This window comes from Chrysochloris asiatica, unplaced genomic scaffold (assembly GCF_000296735.1).
Source record: "Chrysochloris asiatica unplaced genomic scaffold, ChrAsi1.0 scaffold00014, whole genome shotgun sequence".
Lineage (NCBI taxonomy): Eukaryota > Metazoa > Chordata > Mammalia > Afrosoricida > Chrysochloridae > Chrysochloris > Chrysochloris asiatica.
In genome coordinates, this window is record NW_006408532.1 from 13,868,449 (window position 1) to 13,891,836 (window position 23,388).

General features: G+C 40.7%; 1 protein-coding gene across 1 annotated transcript in view; it reads left to right on the forward strand.

The window, feature by feature from the left end:
• Window positions 1-23,388, forward strand: part of FAM189A2 (family with sequence similarity 189, member A2) — a 44,886-nt gene that overhangs the window by 7,401 nt on the left and 14,097 nt on the right. Inside the window, exons 3-8 of the mRNA XM_006835000.1 lie at window positions 9,483-9,611; window positions 12,242-12,349; window positions 12,482-12,615; window positions 20,220-20,349; window positions 21,695-21,764; window positions 22,257-22,265. Of these exons, the coding sequence (XP_006835063.1) occupies window positions 9,483-9,611; window positions 12,242-12,349; window positions 12,482-12,615; window positions 20,220-20,349; window positions 21,695-21,764; window positions 22,257-22,265 (580 nt within the window). The remainder of the gene's footprint in view (window positions 1-9,482; window positions 9,612-12,241; window positions 12,350-12,481; window positions 12,616-20,219; window positions 20,350-21,694; window positions 21,765-22,256; window positions 22,266-23,388) is intronic.

A 23,388-nucleotide genomic window follows, 5' to 3' on the forward strand; every position in this document is an offset into this window, starting at 1 on the left:
TTTAGTTCTTCTGTGTCTTTGTCAAGTTTCTTTCAGGTTGTTCTATGCATTTTTGAAAGCAGTGTATTAAAATCACCCACTATTATTATAGAGTTATCTATTTCTTTCTTAAAATCTATTAGACTTTGCTTTATATATTTTGGAGCTCTTTCATTGGGAGCATAGATATTTATTATAGTTATGTCATCTTGTTCAATTGTCCCTTTAATCATGAGCTATTGTTCATCTCTTATCTATCATGCTGGTTTTTGCATTAAAGTTTATTTTATCAGAGATTAGTACTGCCACTCCTGTTCATTTTTTATTGCAATTAGATTGGTATATTTTTTCCCATCCTTTATCTTTTAATCTGTTTTTGTCTCTGTGTGTGAGATGTGTCTCTTGCAGATAGCATATTGAAGAATCTTGTTTTCTTTTCCCTTCTGCCACTCTCCATCTTTTAACAGGTGCATTTAATCCATTTACATTCAGTGTAATTATTGATAGGCATTGATTAATTGCTGCCATTATGTATGGTTTTTTTGTGGTGTTGCTGCTTTCTTTGTCCTGTGTGTCTTCCTTTGTTGAGTTCATGCTTTTTGTGTTATTTCTTTTGAGTTTCCTCATAGTTTTAATGTTTCCATGTTCTCCTTGGAATTTCATTTTCTTGGTATGTTGTAAAGTGTTAGTTTTCTTTGAGGTTGTCTTATAGCCCATTAACTGTTCTCTCCATTTAGTGCAGTCTATTTCATCCTGTAATCTACCTGACCTTTTCACCATCTGGATCTCTGTTCCTACCTGTTTACCTTCTTTTACATTGTAATTGTTTTGATCATAGACTGACCTCCCAGATTCTCTGAGTTTGTTCTTACAGTTTTGTTCTTTTCTTGACTCTTCCTTCTGTCAGTTTAATTCTGGGAGGTGTTGCCACGCATGTCAATCTCTGGTTGTTGTCTAGTCTTGTTGGTTCTCAGTCCACAGAGCTCTCTTTAGGATGTTTTGTAGCACAGGGTTGGCTTTGGCAAAATCCCTTAGCTTCTGTTTATCCTGGAATATTTTGATTACACTGTCATATTTGATTGATAGCTTTGCTGGATAAAGGATTCTTGGTTGGCAATTTTTTTTTTTTTCCTTTCAGGCTTTTATATATGTCTCCCCATTGCCTTCTTGCTTGCATGGTTTCTGCTGAGAGATCTGAGCTTAATCTGGCTTGCTTATCTTTGTCTATAACACTTCTGTTTTCCCTAGTTACTTTCAGGAGTGCCTCCTTATCTTTGATTTTTGAGAGCTTGATTATGATATGCCTCGGTGATTTCCTTTTGGGGTCTACCCTTGCTGGGGTTCATTGAGCTTCTTGAATGTTTATCTTTTCACTTTTTAGGATGTTAGAGAAATTTTCTTCCAGCAGTTTCCTCTGTGGACTTGTGTGATTCTTCTTGTTCTGGAATGCCAATAATTCTTAAGTTATTTCTCTTCCTGTTGTCCAACATGAATCTTAGACCTTCTTCAGATTTTTAAAATCCTTTTTTGTATTTGTTCTTCTGTATTAGTGGTATTGAGAGATTTGTCTTCCAGATCACTGGTTCTGCCTTCCATCTCTTCTATTCTACTCCTTTGTCCTTTCAGAGTATTGTCTATTTCTGATATTCTATTATTGATCATTTGGACCTCTTTCTGTAGGTTTTGAATTGTTTCCAGTGCTGTATCTATCTTATTTTATTGTTCCTGTAGTGCTTTCCTGACTTCTTCCTTATTTTTCTCAACTCCATTGTAAAGTGTTTTGAAACATTTAATAATCATTTTTGTGAATCCCTTCTCAGGCATTTCCAAGACTTACCCTCCTTCCAGAATGCAGTCCAGGTCTACCTTTAGGTTATTTGTCTCAGACATTTTATCTTGTTTCTGGACATGTGCTTATATGGTCATCTGTTTTTGCTTCTTGGACATGTTTAGTGTTTATCTGTGGCCTTAATACTTAATTGAGTATGTGTTTTGGTATTTTTTATGCTTTATGATTGCTTCCAGGTAGACGTGATCAGGATGTGGGCTTCCCTTTTCACTCTTCTTATTGCTTAACTCAGAGTAACTTTCACAGGTGTTTTCTGCCTCCCTGGTATATGGCAGTTGGTATTAGTTCTTATCTGGGTTTTGGTGTTTTGTAGAGTGTGAGTGTAGCTTGACTATATGGCAGCAATTGCTGACTCTTCTTGGGTTATATGGGGAGAGAAAGAGTCTCCCAAAGGTAGAAGGGGGATCATAAAACAGCAAAACAGCACCAGCAAAAAAACCCCAAAACCAAACAACAACAACAAAACAAAACTAGACTGAATACTGCAGTCTATAATCACAGGAAAGGGAGAGGAGGGAGAGAAGGAAAAAAAAAAAAAATCTGTAGCCTAATATGAGTATGACTTTAATATCCTCTCTTCAGCTTCTTGCTTTTGAAGCTGCCTGAGAGATATCAAGATGCCACTGTTGATTGTTATGCTATACCTCAGGCTTTAATTTAATTTTCTGTCTGTTTTGTTTTTAAACTCTTTTTCCCTCTTACACCCCTGTCCTGGCCTTTCCCGTATTTTTAAAAATAAAATAAAAACCTTCAGGGCCTGCTCTTGCGCATGCGTGGCAGAAGAACCACCAGTGGTGGGGGTGGGGATGTCCACTTGCTGAGGCACCCCCTCTAGTCACCAGAATGAAGGTGCAGAAAGAGTGGAGCAATGACCAGATACAAAAAAAAAAAAAAAAAATCAGAACAAAGCAAAACTGACAAAGTGTACTGTCCATCTTTGCTCTGAGGTTCCCATGGCATTTTTCTGTGGTGTTTCTGCTCCCCACTTGGTCTTGCCATTTGGTCTATCTCAAGATGTTGGCTCTGGGCCTCCAAGCCTGGCAGATTCAAAAGTAGCGATTTCTTGCTTTAGCTTCAAGTTCCACTAGCTATAAGCCTTCAAACTTTTAAAATATTCCTAGCTATGTGGTTCTGAGTTTTGGAGCTCTGCCCTGGATCTGCTTTGCCTGGTATTCTGTGGTATGGCTGATGGTGAACTTCACTGCACCTCTACCCTAGGCACCAACAAGCCCGCCTCCTCCATAGATGACTTTTCTGAGCCATCTGTAGTTCTCTACCCTGGTTGTCCAATAGAATCACCTGAGGGAATTTTAAACAAACAAGCAACTCCATCCTGGTCTCCACACTGGTGGGACCTGGGCCTCCGGTGAATTGTTAAGCTTTTAAATGGAGTTCAAAAAGTTGTCTTATTGTGGTAAATATATTGTATAGATAAACATTTGCTAATTCAGCTTCATTGACCTTGGTTGCATTAAATATGTATTTTTACTAAATTTTTTTCACCACAAAACCAACTCTGTGATTATTTCTCAGTGTATAATTAATGCATGCTCATTGTAAAACTTGGACAAGCCATGAAAGTGTAGGACAGAACTTAAGAATCATTTGAAATCACACTTATTCTGGGCTAACCCAGTTAACTTTTGGCCATTTTTTTATGCATCTGTCTATGTACAAAGAAATGCACAACTACATATCACTGGGATCCTGTCATAGTTGTTCATCCTCATTGGGAAGTTATTTGACAATTGCAGTCTTTTTAGGAAGGGGAAGCTTTGCTCTCTTCTTTCCCTTTCCATCCATATCAGTCACCCCAAACCCATGGTAATAAGCTGGGAAGTTCCCTTTCATACTGTTTTCATGATCATATAATCTTATGTGAATATCTATGGGGTGGGGTTAATCATGATCCACAACATGGATCTATTATTGTATAAACTTCTCTGTATCTTGTTTTTCTTACCTAAAGAGATATCACAGAAATATTTCAAGTCACACAGTAGAGGAGATCTAACACTTCCTTTTTTCCCCCCTTTGGACTAGTTGCTTTGAAATTTGGCCATTGGAAATGGTTTATTTTTCAAAAAATACACCTATTGTACACACTTCTTTGCATCTTGTTTTTCTTATCTAAAGAGATACCATGCCAATGAAATCATAAAATATCGACTTTTTCATGTCTGAATTAATTTACTCAGCATAATGTTTTTGATATCCATCTATGTTTTATCAATTGTTTTGCTCATTTTTGGTGGAGTGTGGTATTTCATGAATGAAAATAACAGTTTGTTTAATTAATTCTCCAGTTGATGAATGTCATGCGTTCAATGTTTCTACCCAAAATATCGATCAACTCGGCTAGACCATGTTTCACAGTATTGTGGTTGTCTTCCATTTTGTGATCTGATATAATTATCCTCCATTTTATGATGATTGACCATGTGGGTTAGGTGTTGAACTGTTAACTGTTGGGTTGGTGGTTCAAACCCATCAGCTACTCCATGGGAGAAAGAGGAGGCTGACTGTTTCCTTAAAGATGGAGTCCTAGTGTGATGCTATAAGGTCAGTGGTTCAAACATACCAGCCACTCCTTAGAAACCCTAAACAGGGTTCCGATGAGTTGCAACCAACTTGACAGTACTTAACAACAACAAACAATGTTAATGAGGCAGGACTAGTGTAAGGTGTATTCTCAGTTACCACTCTTTCTCAAGTCAACTTGCACACTTGCTTGAGTCTTACATGTTATCCTACGAGAGAGAGAAGGGAAGGGAAGTGAGCAAGGGAGAGGGACCTGACTACTATCAAAACAGAAGACCCAGGAGTGGACCGTGTCTAAGGGACCCAGGACCTTTGCACTGAGAACCTCCTAGGCTCAGGAGAAGATCAATGCCAAGACACTTGGAGCTCTCCCAGAGATGCTAGAACCACAGATGTTGACTCAAGGGAAAATTAATGCCAAGGCACGTGGAGATCTCCAAGGAACGTTAGGGCCAGGTATTGACCCAAGAGAAGAGCAATGCCAAGACACATGGCAATTTCCAAGAAAAGCCAGGGCCAGATATTGACTCAAGGAAGATCAATGCCAAGACACTTGGAGGCCTCCAAGGAACACTAGGACCACAGCTATTGACCCAAGGGAAGATTGATGCCAAGATACATGAAGATCTCTAAGAAAGATTAATTCTCAGATGTTGAAAGGAAATAGGACCTTCCCCCATGCCCTGAATTTGGACTTCTAGCCTCCCAACCTGTGAGACAATAAATTTCAATTTGTTAACACCATCCACTTGTAGAATTTATGTTATGTTGTTGTTATGTGCTGTAGAGTCGGTTCCGATTCATAGTGACCCTGTATAGGGTTTCCGAGGCTGTAAATCTTTACGGGAGCAGAAAGCCTCAGCTTTTTCCTGCAAAACAGCTGGTAGTTTCGAACTGCTGACCCTGAGGTTCGCAGCCCGATTTGTAACCACTATGCTACCAGAGCTCCTTAATTATAGCAGCATTGAATAATGAAGTCAATGGCCATTTGGTAATTTTTCCGGTTTAGGAGAATTATGAACAAAGTTGTTCTGAGAATTCTTGTATAGGTTTCTTTTTGTGCACCTGTACTGAGGTATGGAATTGCTGGGTCATATGGTAAATCGGTATTTAGCTTTATAGGAAATTACTAAACAGTTTTCCAAAGTGGTTGAGAAATAAGGATTCTTAATTTAACTTTTATTACCAGTTACTTTACAAAATGGCCTCAATACCCATTGGTGCAGGTGGTGTGTGAGGGAGGGTTCTCTTTAGAAAAAGGGACACTGCCAGCAAATCAAAAAAATCTCACCTGTTACTTTAATTTACAGTCTCTGGATGCTAAGGATATAGTATTTTGGTTTCTTTTTTTTTTCTCTTTAATTTTTATTTTATTTTGTTATTGAGAATTTACACAGCAAACCATATACCAATTCAACAATTGCTACATGTAAAATTTAGTGTGACATTGTTTATATTCTGTGAGTTTTACAGCTATTCTTACCCTCCTTGTGTGAGTTGGTCCTCCCTCACAGACCCGTAACATACCTAAATAATCTTTGAAGTTGTTATTGTTCATTTGATCCCATACTGATAGTTCTTAATGCTCAAGGCAGAACTTTTTTTTTTTTTTTACTAGAGAAACTATACTATTGCTCAGTTTTAAGAAGGCCTCAGGGGGTATTTTTGGTTTAAGGCTTAAAGATGATCTCCGGGCAATAGTTTCAGGGGTTTATACAATCTCCATGGCCCCTGGAAGTCTGGAGTCTTCAAGAATTTGACATTCTGTTCTACATTTCCCCTCCTTTTGCTCAGGATTCTACTATGGAATCTTTGATGCAAAGATTTTCTGGTCTCATGGCAAAAGAGGCAGTTGTTCCTGGAGGTAATGATTTCTATATTCCATATTCTCTTCCTATTCCTTTCTCTCCTTCCTCTGTTGTTCTAGGTGAACAGAGATCAGCTGTTGTGCCTTGAATGGCCACTTGGAAACGTTATTATCTTTTTTAAAAGCTCACTTAGAATTCTAATGTGTAGCTAGGGTTGAGAACCGCAGTGTTGGCTGATAACTTGAGAAAGAAGAGGAATTGGCATCTTCAGATAATGGTCTCAAGTTGAAAGATAGAGGTTTCTATTTAGGATTGGGGAGACTTGAACAGATTTAGTTGATAGGTTAAAGAGATTGAAGAGACATTAGAATACATTTTTAGGAATATTGGGCCTAGGTGAAATCAAGAACAGAGGTGAAAGGATTCAGAATGACCCAGATTAGAAGCAGGAGGAAGAAGAAACACAAAATGCAGTATGGCCTAGGCTCATTTTGTACAAAGCCGAGGGTATCTCCAGATCCAGGGGCATAGTAATAGGTATTCAATATCATTTGTCTAATGATGAAACTTTCAAATAGTCTTGTGCTTAAAGGTATTTGTCTTTACCTGTATATTCTCTTTCCAGAAAAGAAATTTCTGGAAAATTTTGCCATCTGGACTTGCTGACCCTCAAATTTTCTGGTAGTGTACGTTCTGTATACTTGGACATCCAGTGTATGTGAACAATGCAACTGTGTGTGTGCAGCCCACACAGGCCTGGTTTGCTGCTTAACTGAACATCTTGTATCAGTACTGGCCTTGTGGGGAGGGAGTACTTTGTAAGAATGCACCTAGTCTCATCTGAGGGAGACCAAATCTTGGGGCTCAAAACTTGAATCTTGCACTAGTGCAAGAAATAGAAATTGTACTATTTTCAAAAAGAGCCCCTGGCTGGTTCAAAGTTAACACATGCTTGGCTAAGGTTTGAGTCTACTCAGAAGAAAGGTCTGGCAATCTATGTTTGGAAAATTCATCAGTGAAAACCCTATGGAACACTGATCTATTATGATTCACATGGGACTTCTATGAAATAAAATAGACTTGGTGGCAACAGGTTAAGGGCTGTGATTAATTATGAAAGAAGGGAAACAAGAAAGGCATTGATCTCTAAGATGTTCTAGACCCATCCTAGAGAAATCACAACTGAATGTTCATAGTTGTTTTCTTCTAGAAGGTGAACATCTAGCACAGATATTAACAGCAAGATGCATCTTAAAAAATGTGAGCCAACGGAAGGAAAATTGTAATGGAACGAACCTGTCCCTTTGTGTAGGGGGTTATGGATCTAGGTGTGAGGATGCTGCTGAGACAGCAATCATGTGGAAAAGGGTAGAAACCAAGTGTGGGGGTGGATCGACAAAATTTGTAGCATCCAGTGAAGTCATTTGAGTTGTAATTCTTTGTACCAGGGAAAGAATTTATATTAATATTTTCTAATCGGTATCCAATGTAATAATGAATACCATTCAGTGTGGCTTAAGGACCAAAAATGACCAAAAAAAAGTTGTAGCATCATGGAATTCTAGAAGAGGAAAAACTAATTTAGAGTGGGAACAATTAGGACAGTGGATGCCACTAGGTGGGCGGGGACAGGGACTGAAGGGGAAATGGAATGAGGACACTTTCCTGAGTGACAGTGATAGTCTGTTTGTTGATAAGGGTTTCGCTTACACAGCTGTATGCATACTCAAAATTCATCAAATGGTGCACTGATGATTGTGCAGGCAGTTTAATCTGTGTGTGTGTGTGTTGTACCTCAAATGAAAGAGAAACTTTAACAAAAACTAATCCAGTTGTTGATGTTGTGTTGTTGAGTCAGTTCCGACTCATAGAGACTTTGTGTAAGGTTTGAGATGTAAATCTTTGTGGGAGCAGAAAGCCTCCTCTTTCTCCCTTAGAGCAGCTGGTGAGCTTGACCGCCAACCTTGTGGTTTCACAGTCCAGTGTTATCCTATGGTATCACCATGCTCCTATATAATCCAATAGTGGCATGATTTTTTTTTTTTTTTTTTCTTAGCTTCTTAGTCAACTTGTATTATAATGAACCATTATTTCCTCCTAATTTGGAAAAATACCATGAAATTTATTATTATAATTAGAGGCTAAGAAGTTTAATTCAGTAATAATAATGATAATAAAGATATTTCATTTAGTAACTAAAGCATTATGGATGTTCAGCTATTGCTAAAGATTCTTAATGGGTATTGCAGCTGGTAAAGTCGAAACTGCCTCACTGAGTTAGCAAGCACCCTTTCCTTTGAGTCAGAGTCAGAGTAGCTAATATCAATGGTTCAAGCAGCACAACAAGTTAATAATGAAACTCTGCTTCTAGCTTATGGATCTTATCAAGCTGGAAATGTTCTTGCAGTCTGTTCCTTATTTTCACAACCTGACTTACGGAGACTTTGGAAAAATGACTAAAAGTTCCCAAAGCATCTCACTAAAAATATATGAGGTGCATGTCATCACTTTCAGTAAAAGAAGAAAAGAAACTTCTAGAATCTATGAATTCTCTGACCATGTGAACTAAGAGGTCTCGTTCAGTATATAGGGTCTAGGGTAATGCTCACCAACTGTACCCAGTGTGGCTTACAAGCACATGGTAGTATTGAACTTCCCTGCTTTTTTGGAGTCAGACGGGGTCATGTGATTTGCTCTGGCAATGAAATGTGTCATATTCGAGGAAGAAGTTTTAAGCTGTGGTTGCCAGATTAAGCAAGTAAAAATACAGAGCATCCAGTTAAATTTGAATTTCAGATACACGATTTGTTTTTTAGTTTAAAGGTCTCATGCAATACTGTGACAGACTTCTTACTGTTGTTGTTAAGTGCTGTTGACTTGGTTCTGACTCATAGCCACCTTGTATAGGGTGTCTGAGGAATGGCTGGTGGGTTTGAACCACTGACCTTGTGGTTAGCAGTCCAGTGCTTATCCTACAGGAAATTAGTTGTTATATATCTGAATTCAGATTTAACTGGGTATTGTGTATTCTATTCGTCAACCCTACCGTAAGTGCCGGGTGCTTTAAGTGATGTGATGAGCTGGGCCCTTGGTGGCCTGCAATACATAGGTAATATGACCTGCCTTTTCTTGATCATTGAGATTGGGGTATTCGCTATTACCCACCACAGGTTCCAGAGCCTGTACCGACAGATACAGGTATCACATGACTTACAACCTTAACCATATCTTATTCTGTAGGATTGAGATTCCATGGGTATTTTTCCTTGATAATCTTAACTGTGGTTCTTCCCTTTTCCCCTAAGGTGGATTTAGGCGAAGGCAAGATTTGCTTCTGTTGTGAAGAATACCAACCAGCCAAATGCACAGACAAAGAAAATGCCTTGAAACTCTTCCCAGTTCAGCCTTGTAACGCTGTTCACCTTCTACTTAAGGTATCTTGAATGGGATATGTTGTTGTTAAGTGCCATTGAGTCTGTTCAGACTCATCACAACTCTGTATAGGGCTTTTTAGGAGTGGCTGGTGAACTTGAACCACTGACCTTGTGGTTCAAACCAACCTTGCGGTCCAGTGTATTATCCTAAAGTGCCACACCAGGGCTCCATACACCATAAAGCCCTCAAGAAGGCAATGCTATTGAAAATATTCCTACTTACTTACCTTTGTCAAATAACTAAGCTGCAGAAAGCAAGTCCGAGTGGCCCCACATTGGGGACGCGGAGGCAGAATTGGGTGTAGAAAGACCTGTAGGTTACTGTGTGCACCTTAAAGTATGAGTGAGCAGCTTGCTTTGTGTTCAAGAATTGTAAGATAGTAAAAAAAATGTAAAAGATACAAAATAAGGGCCAAGGGGATAAGCGGTAGATCAATTTTAAGTATTGAATTTGTATTCACACACACTTGTACAATCATATGCGAGTATATGTAGACAGCCCCCAGGTGGTGGAAACTGTTAATGAATTCAGTTTCAAACCAAAAGGTTGGAGGTTTGTTGGGTTATGAATTATAACCTGAGTCCCCCTGGGAGTGTCTCAGATGAAAGCTCTAGTGATCAGCTTCTGAAAAATTAGCCATTGATTATCCTGTGACCACAGTTCTCCTCGGTCACACATAGAGTCGCCACAAGTCAGAAGTGCCTGGACAACTGGGTATATGTGTACATATACATGCCATACAATACTGTGACATACTTACATATACTAAAAAGTTTATATAGATATGGTGCTGTTTTGAAGTGCTGTCAAGTTGGTTCAGACGCATAGTGACCCTGTATAGGGTTTCCTAGGAGTGGCTGCTCGGTTTAAACCACCACCATTGTGGGTAGTGGTCCAGTGCTTATACACAGTGCTATACACACAAATGTATCTACAGCTGGGTATAAAATATGATATAACTTTTAGCAAAACCTGTAAGTTGCATGCTCATTTGCCACTGTCTGACATTCATTTGTCCTAGGAGCTGCTGTGTGTTCTGTGAGGCATACATCAAGATGAGATCTTGGCCAGAACATATAAAATTAATACAAACACTTTATCTCTTGTAGAACAGGCAACAGTTATAATAATTGAAAAGGAACTCTGGTAGCATAGTGGTTATGAGTCAGGCTGCTAACCTCAAGGTCAGCAGTTCGAGACTACCCGCAGCTCCATGGGAAAAAGAAGAAACTTTCTGCTCCTGTAAAGATTTACAGCCTCAGAAACCCTATACAGGTTGCTATGAATTGGAACCGACTCCACAACACACCACCATTACCACCACCACCACCTTAATAGTCAAAAGAGAGAAAAACAAATAAAACAAAAACAGAGGATTCCAGTTGTAGAAAATTATATAACTAGTTGGAATTAAGGAAGCGGATAAAAGTTGCTTCCTAACTAAAGAAAGATTATTAGCCCAGTGAAAGTCAGTTGGTGAACCATAAGGTCTTGCTCTTGGTCAGTCAGCCGCTGGTGGCTTTCTTTAGATCTTTGTTTTAGCTTTGTTTTTGTGGGGAGGAGGCATCTCTAAGAAAAGAGAACTATTCAGCACGATCTATTCTCTGGGTTGTGTAGGATGTAAACATGGCCTTCTTTATTTGGGCTCTGGATTTTTTGGTAGCTGAGTCACCCCCAAACTTTCTGAGCCAGGACTTAGCTTGGGGAAAGCCCCGCTAAGGAGCCAAAGCTGTGGTAACAGAAATCTTTGGAACTGCCGGTGCCACTATTTTAAGACATGTGTTTAGAGCAGAGCCCTATTCACTCTCTGGCTGGCCCGCCTGCTGCATCGTGCTAGTTCAGTGTTTGGGCAGCACTGCCAATTGCTCCTGAAATAGAATCCATGGCCACAAATGAAGCAGCTGTCCTGGTGGGAGGCTGGGGGAGGGGAACGCTGGGAATTGTTATGATTGTGGACACCAGCTACTGAAGAGAGGTTCACTGTTTTCCTGGGAGCCATGCTTCCAGACACCACTCTGAAGTTCATTGTAATACCAGATCTTTCTGCGATAGTGTCGTAGTTACAGAAATACCACAAGGGGTGGCTATAAAGAACAGAAATATGTTTTCACACATTCTGAAGGTTAAAAGTCCAGATCAGGGTGTCAGCCATGTTGACTCCTTCTTTGTAAATAGTTCTGATGTTCCTTGGTTACGAGACGTGTAGGTGATCCTCAAACGGCTTCTGCCTTCTGTGTGTGTGTAACTTGATCTTTTTTTAACTCAAAGATAAGTGGGTTTAGAACCCACTTGTTGTTGGCATCTACATATATTAGAATTAGGATTCCAACACATCTTTTTTCTTTTTGGTGGGGGGTGGGGTGGGAAGGGAATGTAATATAATCCATAATTGGAAGCTTCTAAAATATTCAAAAATTAAATACAAAGCATTGTATGAGGGTCATGCTAATAACTGGCCCATATTTCAGTACGTACAATGGACCCAATACTATCCAAGTCTTTTGCATGTATTTTTTTCATGGAAGTTGTCTTTTTAGGGCATTTTTATTACTGTTAAAAATTAGCATTGCATTCGGGTGATTCCAAAGTGCTGAGCTACTGTGGTGATGCCGTTGTTTCCCTGTTATAGAAAGTTCTCTTCGCCTTGTGTGCCTTGAATGCCCTGACCACTACTGTCTGCTTAGTGGCTGCTGCCCTCCGCTACCTCCAGATATTTGCAACCAGAAGATCTTGCATCGTAAGTCTGTGCAAAATGGCGCCCTGACTGGGTTTGGGCTGAGCTGGCCCATGGGTCTTGCGTCAACCCATTATTTTTCTCACTGTGCCTCTGTAATGAAGGCTGTTGACTAACTGACGTGCTTTTCATTAGGATGAATCCCAGATTTCTGCTGAGGAAGTGGAAGAGCATGGACGTATCCCAGACCCTGATGACTTCGTGCCTCCAGTGCCACCCCCTTCCTATTTTGCCACATTTTACTCATGCACACCCCGGATGAACCGCAGGTATATCTCCTAAGTCCCCGGAGTGCAGAGTGTAGGGAGTATTCTCAGTATGAAGACCAGAGGATCTCCAGAACTGTCTCAGTGTGAGCTCGTATTTCTCTGTGAAATCTAGACAACCTGTTCTATTCCAGGGATTTCTATTCTCTCTCTCACTCTTTGTATGAGGAACTAGATGAGATCAAAGACAGCTCAAACCTTGACCTAAGGATATACTTTCTCATTTTCAATGATCTTTTCTAGGGGAAAACTGATACCCACTAAGATAATGGCTATAATTTGACATGATTGAAAGCTGCTGTTGCCCTGGAAACCCTCCCTGCCCAAACCCAAATCCATTGCCCTGGAATATGACTCTTAGCAACCCTATAGGACAGAATCAACTTCTCTATAGGATTTCCAATGGAATCTTGGTGCAGCACTATGGGTTAATGTGCTGGACTGCAAGGTCAGTTTGAACCGTAAGGCCAGTGGTTCAAGCTCACCAGCCACTCCTTGAAACCCTATGCAGGGTCGCTATGAATCAGAACTGATCTGATGGTACTAAAACAATAACAAACCTCTTACTTACAGTTCTAAAAGAAAATTTCTGAGTTCCATAAAAAGGCTAGTATCTTCAGCTTGATTTTTAGAGGGCCACAACTTTTGTTTTCTACTTGTCAGGCTGCTAACCTCAAGGTCAGTAGTTCAAAACTGCCAGCGGTTCTGTGGGAGAAAGATTTACAGGCTCGGAAAACCTGTGCAGGGTCACTATGAGTTGGAACCGACTCCACGGCATATAACTACCACCACCACCAAAGTACATAGGAAGGAGCTCTGGTAGTGTAGTGATTACCAGTTGGGCTGCTAACCGCAAGGTCAGCAGTTCAAAACAACCAGCTTCTTCATGGGAGAAAGATGAGATTTTCTGCTCCCATAAAGATTAACAGCCTCGGACACCCTATACAGGGTCGCTATGAGTTGGAACCGACTCCATAGCATATCACCACCACCACCATAGTACATAGGGGGAGTTGTCAAACAGAGTTGGTGCCAGGTTTGGGGGTTTTGGGAAGCCATTTTCTAATGCTTTTGAGTTTGACATAGGTAGGAACCACTAGTACATTAACTCTGTGAATGCTCTCCTCACAGTTCCTCGGCGTAAACTCTACCTGCAACCCCTCCCCTGCCCACTTGCAGAGGCAGGCGGCCTCTGGGTGTACAGATGGTTTGCTGTGGATCCATGGGACAGCTCAACTTCCCTACTATTCAGGGAGTGATGAACTGGGATTCTGAAACTGCAGGGGCCAGGATGGCTTTCCTAGTCTTTCAGGAAATGAGCCAAGAAATACAGAGTCAAGGCAACAAAACTCATTTTCTTTGTGTACATTAGGCCACATTTAGTAAAGCCCCACCTCAAGCTGAATGTAGAGGGTACCTTGGAAGGCAGTGACATTGACTGTTACTTCATGGCTGGGAAGAGAAATGCTCCCTTCACAAGAATTTTTGGCTCTCTGAGTTGGTGGGTGACCTAAGAGGAGGTAACAGGCAGATTTAATTTCCTGTGGTGGCAGAAAGGGAAAGTGACTCATGTGGGTTTAGGGTTCTGTTGTCCACAGGGCATCCTGTAGACTCCCCTGACCTTCCTCTCTCCTCTCTTTTCCTTCTTCTGTCTGTTTCTCCCTAACCTCTTTGATATCTGGGATCCACCCCTTAATTTGTCCCTCTGAGTTCCAAGATGGCCCCTTGCCAAATCCAAGTTGGAAGACGACAGATAAACTTCCCACCAGGGGCCTCACCATTCAGAACTTTTCAGGGGGTAGAGATGCATGTGTGTGAGTGAGTGTGTGTATGGGGGAGGGGGGACTAATAATGTAAAACACTCTTGTGAGAAAGAAAACCCCCCTTGGGTCTAAGATGCGTATCTAGAACCCTAAGTCAGATTTGGAGTCCTGGTATGGTGCTGTGGGTTAATGTGCTGTACTGCAAAGTCAGTTTGAACTGCAGGTTCACCGGTCACTCCTTGGAAACCCCATACGGGGTTGCTATGGGTCAGAACGGATTTGATGGCACTTAACAACAACAAGTCAGACTTCCCTTTGTTTCCTGTAATTTTGCCAACACCAAAGGGCAGTCCCTTTTCTTTGTAAAATGGTTAAATTTATTCACCTTTAGCTATATGTTCATAAAGATATTTTAAACTTGATCAACTTTGCTAGATTTACAGGATCAGTCAAGTTTACAGACACTAGCTGTTTTACTTCAGTGGGTCATTTCCTTCTTGTAAGCAGAGAGGCAAGAATATTAGCGATTGTTTGCATTGGTTTTTTTCCCACAACCAGTTAAGAGTTTTCGCACAATAGAAGGTCTCCGTTTCCTGTAAGGTATTATGACCTCTATTCATTTAACTTCTATAAATACAACCACTTCAAGCCCTGGCAGCTCCTTGGGAAAAAGGGCTTCTCAATTTACCAACATAGACAGAAGTCTAATTGCTGAGAAGGCTTCAGTCCAAATCTGCATTATTTACTGTGTGAATCCATTTGTAAGCATAGGAGGGGCCTGCGTACCCCAGCCCCACTACTCCAGGGAGCCCCCCATTCTCAGAAAGAGGCTTGAGTCAGGAATCAAGGAGAGACTCCATCCAAAACTATATGCATGCGGATCTAACTTTTGCCCTATTTTAGAAAACTGAAGGTTTGAAGGAGTGGGAGGTTGATCCAAGTATTTCTTACAGGTGAGGGGGAAAAATTCCTTCCCTATAGAATTTCAGAGCCCCGCCCCCAAATGCTCAGCTGATGTGGCGCTGTGGGTTCATGCGCCAGACTGCAGAGCCTTTTGAACTTCAAGGTCGATGATTCAAGCTCACTAGCTGTTCCTCGGAAACCCTATATAGGGTTGCTATGGGTCAGAACCGACTTGGCAGCACTTCACAACAACAAATGCTCAGTTGTTGGGTGGGGTGCTTCTGCCTTGCTTTCCCCACCACAGGCAGCAGCCCCACCACATGTACCCAGAAGGTACAGGATCATTGTTTGGTCAAGGGCATGTCAGCTTCAACACCACCCTTGGATGAGTTCTCAAGATCTCTTTGTAGCGTTGAAGCAGAACATTTTGCATGGTATGCTTGAGTTTCCTGTTCCTCTTCAGTGCTCATGAGCATGATCCAGTGAAAGCTTTTCCTGGAAACTTGGTGATGAACTTGAAAGAACTCAGGCACTGGATTCCCTTGCAGGGGGAGACTCAGTTTCCTCACTTGCCTGCATTGTTAATGGATAATGAGAGGATTTCTATGAGATAAAGAATAGCAAACCAGTTGCCGTCAAGTTGACTTCAACTCTGACTCTTGACAGTCCTTGTGTGTCACAGTAGAATTGTGGTGTTTTTGTGAATGTGACCTTTTGGAAGCAGTTTTCCTTTCTTCTGAGGTACCTCTGGGTAGGTTTGAACCGCCAACCTTAAGGCTAGCAGCTGAGTGTGTTAATGTTTGTACCACCCAGGGACTCCAGTCATTATAATGCTGTTGTTGTTGTTGGTTGTCCTGGAATTAATTCTCACTCCTACGGCGCCCGTGGTTGGAATCCACCTTGATGTGCTTCAGAAGAAAGGTCTGGTGAGCAGTTCTGCTCTGTTCACATGGGGTCACCATGGTCATTAGAATAGCTACCAGAAAGCCCATGTATTTTGTGGATAATTTCAGTTTTTCATCTTTAAAGATTCTTCAATAGCATGAGCTATAAAGTGAAAGCCCATTTCTCTGACCTCTTGGTCTTAAGCCATCACCCTCTTCTCTGTGGACACTCAGTCAACACTGGGTTGTGAGCCTCAAACAAAGACCACTAGAGCTAACAAGCAAACGAACAGATACAGTGGGCTGTGTTAATTCTCTGTCAGGAGACACTACAGTGAGCCCAGGCGGGTTACCCAGTAAGCAGTGTAAACATGAGTACTTGTGATTGTGTGTGAATCTGTAGTGAACAGTATCACATGGGTTTCATATGGAATTATTCACTACACATTAGTAAATTAGCACAAGTAAGCCCGTGTTTACCTTGCTTTCCTTACTGTCAGGGAATATGGATTTGAAATGAGGCTTTAATTCTGTAGGCAGTTGCTGTGGGGTAGGGAGAGAGACAGATGCCAGCGAGACCTAGAAGTAGAATCTTCGATGTGGTGAAAAAATGTGAAATTGTTCACTAGAGATTAGTAAGCACAAGTAAGCCCATGCTTAGCTGGATGCAGGTGTAGTGCAGAAGGGAAAAACCCCACAGGTTTGTAAGTGCTAGAAAGGTGACTCATGGGAGTTTTGCTAATTAAGGATGGTACATGGGCTCTCTGATAAGACAGGAGGAGTTCGTGGGTCTCACTGATGAAAACTAGTCACATTGTCGTAGTCAGGAAAGAAGTCCAGGAAAGGTTTATAGTTTTATAGTTGTTTTTCTTTGTTGTTGTGGTAGTGGTGAAACATATTTATCAGTACAATTGCTAATCCAACATTTTTCACATGTACAACTCAGTGACCTTAATTACATTCATTAAATTGTATAACCATCACCATTATCCATTTCCAAATCATTTCCGCTATGCAAAGACTCCCCCCCTCTACCCCCCCACCCACCCCCCCAGCATTGGTAGTTCGTAAACTGCTTTGGCTGGATGGGAGAGTCGGAGTGAAATCTATACAAAAGTCCTGCTTTGCAGGGAGTTTATTCCTTCAGTAGTGACTCTGACCCCTCCCAGCCATCTGGGACATCCACACACCTGTGCCATTCGCATCAATGCCTGGCCCTCTCCCTTCCCTTGCAGTTCAAACAGTGAACAACACAAATGTAACTGAAAAAAAGGAAAAATTTTCTTTTCTTTTCATTCGGGCTGCCGATGTTTCATTCTTTTAAACCCCAGGATTCGAGGAGTTTTGTGGTTAGAGAAAAAGAGCATCATACCTTTTCAATATTTTTTAGTTGTTGTTATCAGTTGCATTTTAGTAAATAGGCACAAAGAATGAAATGAGACTACTATTAATCCAGAATACCTCTCCCACAAAAGCAGTCCCTTGCATGCAACTGACCCCAGAACCAGTCTTTTCATCAACTTCCTTTAGTTAGTAGGTTTTTATTTTTTCATTCCATGAACAGATGGATAACAGATTAAACTTTAGCCATTTCTTTTTTTTCTCCTTCATTTCCAGTAGTTGATAGCTATTGGAAGAGAAGAAAAAAGCTTTTCCATCCTTCTTTATGATAATTATTTAAAGATTTAGGTATTTTATTATTGGACTTGAGTGTGTGTGTGATTTTTCCATGAATGCTGGCAGGAAGTTTTGCGAGTCTTCTGTTCTGCTAGTTCCTGTGTGATGCTGTGGGTTAATGCGCTGGACAGTTTGAACTGCAAGGTCAGCAGTTCAAGCTCACCAGCCACTCCTTGGAAATCTTATACAGGGTTGTTATAGGTTGGTACAGACTCGATGGAACTTAACAACAACATTGAGGGTTCCTAACCCACAGGGCAAAACTCAGCTATTCAAGAGCCTTTTACAAGGTAGAAGCACCTTTCATTTGGATAGTGGGAAGATAGTTTGGGAGGAAAAAAATCTTTAATTCAGTGTTTTAAAAAATATTAAGTATAGGGGTCATAACACTTGCATTAGTCTATAGAATAAATGTAAATATTCAATAGCTGAAAAATAGTTCAGTCCTGAACTATTGTCACTTAAAGGATGAGAAGTAAAAAAGTCTGAGGAGGGGAGAATAAAGAAGAACAGAGCGGAAGCCAGAAGGGAAGGGGAGGGAAAATTGCTCAGGAAAGAAATTAAGTTTAGATCAAGGGTATAGTAGCCATCCTTGTAATGGCAGAAACAGAAAATAGGAGGTAAACAAGCCCTCGGAAGTACAAAACACCCCGGTATCCACATCCTTTGTGTGATCCTCATTTGACAATTTTAAACTTTTAAACATCTCTTGCTGAGATCTTGAGCTTGTTGTCGTGTTTGTCATTGGCATTGCTGACCATTTGCTAAGTTGCCTGAGCTGACTGTCAAGTTCAGAGAAAAAATTAATACCACCTTGATTTGTTTTCCTTCTGGAATTATCATTAACTGGCTTGTTTTTTAAATTTTACCAAATCTTCAACACCTTGCCTGACGTGGACCAAGTACTCAGGAAAAGTTTGTTCAGTGATCAGCTGTAGGAAAAGTCTGCTTTTCCTCTGGCAGTCTGCTACGTTGTCTCTGAGTACATTGTTTCTTTCTTCTTCTGTTCTTCCATTCATCCTTTCAAATGTTTATTTAATAAATAGTTGGGAGTTGGGAGTCCTGGTGTGGCGCTGTGGGTTAATGTGCCAGACTACAAAGCCGTTGGAACTGCAAGGTCGGCAGTTCAAGCTCACCAGCTGCTCCTTGGAAACCCTACACAGGGTCACTATGGGTCGGAACCGACTCGATGGCACTTAACAACAACAAAAATCATGAGTTGGTGTGGTGTTGTGGGTTAATGTGCCAGACTGCAAAGCCATTTGAACTGCAAGGTCGGCAGTTCAAGCTCACCAGCTGCTTCTTGGAAACTCTATACAGGGTCGCTATGGGTCAGAACCGACTTGATGGCACTTAACAACAACAACATCACGAATTAGACATTGGGGGGCATCCTGACAAAACACTTTTGTCTGGTACTACTGCAGAAGAAGGAGTCCTGGCATGGTGCTGTAGGATACGCACTAGACTGCTAACGGTAAGGTCAGCAGTTCAAACCCACCAGCCGCTCCTCAGAAACCCTATACAGGGTTGCTATGAGTCAGAACTGACTTAATGGTATTTAACAACAGCAACTGCAGAAGAAAGAGTCCTGGTGTGGCGCTGTAGGGTAAGCACTGGACTGAGGAAAGAAAGTTCTGGCAATCTGCCTCCATTATGATTACAACCAACAGAACACTATGGGGCAATTCCACTCTGTAGCACATGGGGTTGCTGTGAGTCAGAATCAACTCAAACAGCATTCAACAACAATAATGTAAAAAATAAACATAACAACAACAAACCCCTAGTTGTTTGTTTGTTTTTTTAATTGAGATAAAATTCATATAATATAAATGAACCATTTTGAATGGAGCAATGATTAAGCACTCAAGTAACTGAGAAGGTCAGTGGTTTGAACCCACCAGGGACTCCGCAGGAGAAAAGCATGCTTCTGTAAAGATTACAGCCTTGACCCTATAGGGCAGTTCTCCTCTGTCTTACAGGGACTCTATGAGTCAGGACCCACCTGACAGCACACTGCAGGAACAAACATTTGAAAGAGTACAGTTCAGTGACATATGTTTCATTCACAATAAATAGTGTGCAGTCATCACTGTTAATCTAGTTCCCAAAAGGAGACCCAGTTCCCATTAACAGTCACTCCTCATAGCTTCCTCCACACAGCCCTGTTTGCTTTTTGACTAGTACATTTAGAAGGAAAGATGGCATTGCATCTTATCTGATGTCCTTTCAATGGTTATTCAATCAGTTGGCATCCTAGATTCTTCTCCCTCTTCTGGACTGGGATACGGTGGCATGGTGAGGGTGAGTGAGTTTCCCCTGCTTGTGCCTCTGTAATCACATGACCAGTCTCCTGATTCCATGATGCTTTTCCTAGGATGGTTGGTTCTGATGTTATTCCACTCCCTCATATCTATGGAGCTCGGATCAAAGGCGTGGAAGTGTTCTGCCCCCTGGACCCCCCGCCTCCATATGAAGCTGTGGTGAGCCAGGTGGATCAGGAGCAGGTACCATCCCGTTTCTCTCCTGTACATTAAGTGCAAGTGGGAAAAATGGAACACTTCACAGGGAACAATGGGGGTGATCCTGCTGTCTGTGCTCTCTGTATTTGTATTTTTATTGTGGTAAGTACACACACACATACACACATACATACACATATATTAAAAATTATCTTAGGTTGGATTCTTTAGAGAAGCAAAACCAGTTATGGATATAGATAGGTAAAGAAAGAGATTTATTTCAAGGAAATGGCTCACACACATGTGAAGGCTGGCAAGTCCCAAATATGTGGGTCAGACATATGGCTGGAGGCTTCTCCTGACTCATATGATTGCAGGGATTGATGAACCCCAAATCAGCAGATTAGATGGCAGGCTGCAGGCTCACAGTCTAATGATTCTCAGAATCTGCAGGTCAGGTGACAGGCTGCTGGCTCATGTCCCAAATTGCAAATGGTAATAAATAATAGACTTTTCACTATTTCAGATGGAGGTCAGATGATCCATGAGTTGGATGCAAGATTGAGAGAGAAAAAGTGAATTTTGCTAGAACATCCATATATATTGGATGCAGGTCATACTTCCAAAGAAACTCCATCACCAAATGGAAGCTAATTACATAAAATGGAGAATCATGGCCTAGCCAAATGGATATGGAGCCTTAACATCACACAAAACATTTGCAACTCAACAATTTTTACATGCAGCGACAGATTACATTCATCATGTTGTGCAACCTACCACCATTATTCAAAATCATTGTCTCCTAAGCAGTGACTCCTCATTTTCCCCTTCCACTCACTGCTGATAACAGGTCCTAAACTTTGGTCTCTGTGCATTTGTCTATTCTAGATGTTTCATGTAAGTGGGCTCGTACAATATGTACCCTTTTGTGACCACCTTCACTCCGTATAAGATTTTCAATCTTCCAAGACTTGATTTCTCTTTATGGTTGAGTAGCATCCCATTGTATGTATATAGACCACATTTTGTTTCTGCATTTTTGTCAATGGACCTTGACCTTGATTCCCCCTTTTGGCTATTGTGAAATGTACTGCAGTAGAGGTTTATGTTTTGTACCTGACTTCATTTCTTTGGAGTATGTACCTAGGAGTGGAATTGTTGGGTCATATGATAGCACTATATTTAACTTTTTAAGGAGCCACTAAAATGTTTTCCATAGTGGTTGTACCATTTTAGTTGCCCACCAGTAATGGATGAGAGTTTAAATTTCTCCAAATACTCCCCAACTCTAGTTCTGCTTTTAAGCAATTTACTGGAGTCTGGCTTATGGCTGAGTTAAATATCAACAAAACAGCCCTCTTTTTTTTTTTTTTTTTTTGTGCTGCAGGGATCATCATTCCATGTGCCAGAAGGATCTGAAGCTGCTTCGAGCCCATTAGAACCAGTGTGCACACAAGGTACTAAATACGTGGTTGTTACCCAAACCGGGAGAATTGTTGATCTGTCTTTTCAGTAGATTAAAATATGTTAAAATAACCATCTGTATGATATTTTGTTGGATTGCTGAAGCAAATGGTTCAAACTTAAGCCTTCTTTACAAGTACAAAAATAGTCAACAATTAGGGCTTACAAGTGGATGATAATTGTTGTTGTTATGTGGATTTGAACCACTGACCTTTTGTTTACCAGCCCATTGCTTATCTTACAGCACTACACCATAATATGTGAACAAAAAACCCATATCCTTAATATCTTTTATGAGTAAATAGATATTCTCAGATTAGTCTCAGATTACGGAGTTTAATTTGGCATTGCTGTGTTTTCTAATCTCAGGTTTTTCTTTTTCCTGTTAAAATGAGATGGGCAGAAAAAAAGATTCAATTATTGCAGGTGAGAGTGTGCTGTGTTACTTCCAAGTTAGGTCCAGGCCAGGGTGTTGTAACATCTAGTTACAGTGAGTTCTGATATTCAATCCTACATTAAATACTAGAGGGGGTTTGCAATTATCCTAGTAACTTTAGAGAGCATTATTACAGCTTTCTGTATTTCAAAAGGTTTTAAATGACCCAGAAAATCGTCCACTGGGACAAAATTGCAAATGGTAATAAATAATGAATCAACTTTTAGCAATTTTAGATGAAGATAATTTTTCTGCTGTGCCATTCAGAATGGGTTTCCATTTCACTTCTGTTTGCCTTTCATATATTTTTAAACATTTTTATTGTGATTTGAGTGAAGGTTACAGGGAAATTTGATTTTCCATTCAACAACTCATACACATTTAGTTTCATGACATTGATCGCAGTACCATAAATGTACCAGTGCTGTTCCCATTTCCTTCCTGTGTTTACGTTTCCATTCGTCCTGCTTTCCCACCCATTCTTGTTGTTTGAAGTTTATCCTGGGGCAAATACTACTCTTCTGATTTCATAAGATTGATTGTTCTAAGGAGTACATACCTCAGTGATGCTATTGCTCACCCTATTGTTTGGTGGTAAGTTGAGGCATGGGAGTGAGTTCATCTCCAGGCTGGACGAGTGATCAAGGGCCGCCGAGGGCATTATCAGTCTTCATCAGATCAGTAAATCTTGTCTTTAAAAAAAAAATATTTTGAGTTTCATTCCACATTTTTGCCACACACTAGTTAGGGCTGTCTATTATGATACCTTTCAGAGTGGTCAGTGGTAATTGGGTACCATCTGGTTCTTCTGGTTTCAGAGTGGTGGAAGCTGAGGTTCACAAAATGATAGAAAAGATGCCAGATATCACATGATAGAATTTTACAAGACCAATATTGCACATACCTTTTTTTAAACAGCCTGCAAAGTGTATGCCAAGATTGTATTCTTTCTTCATATTTATTCAGTCTGTAAAATTAGCAAATAATCTGAGAAGCTGGATTATATAAAGTTGAACATGACACCAGAATTAGAGGAAGACTCATTAACAACCTGTGATATGCAGATGATACCACTTTGCTTGCTGAATGTGAAGAGGACTTAAAATATTTACTGATGAAGATCAAAGACCACAGCCTTCGGTATGGGTTGCACCTCAGTGTTGTTGTTATGTACCGTGGAG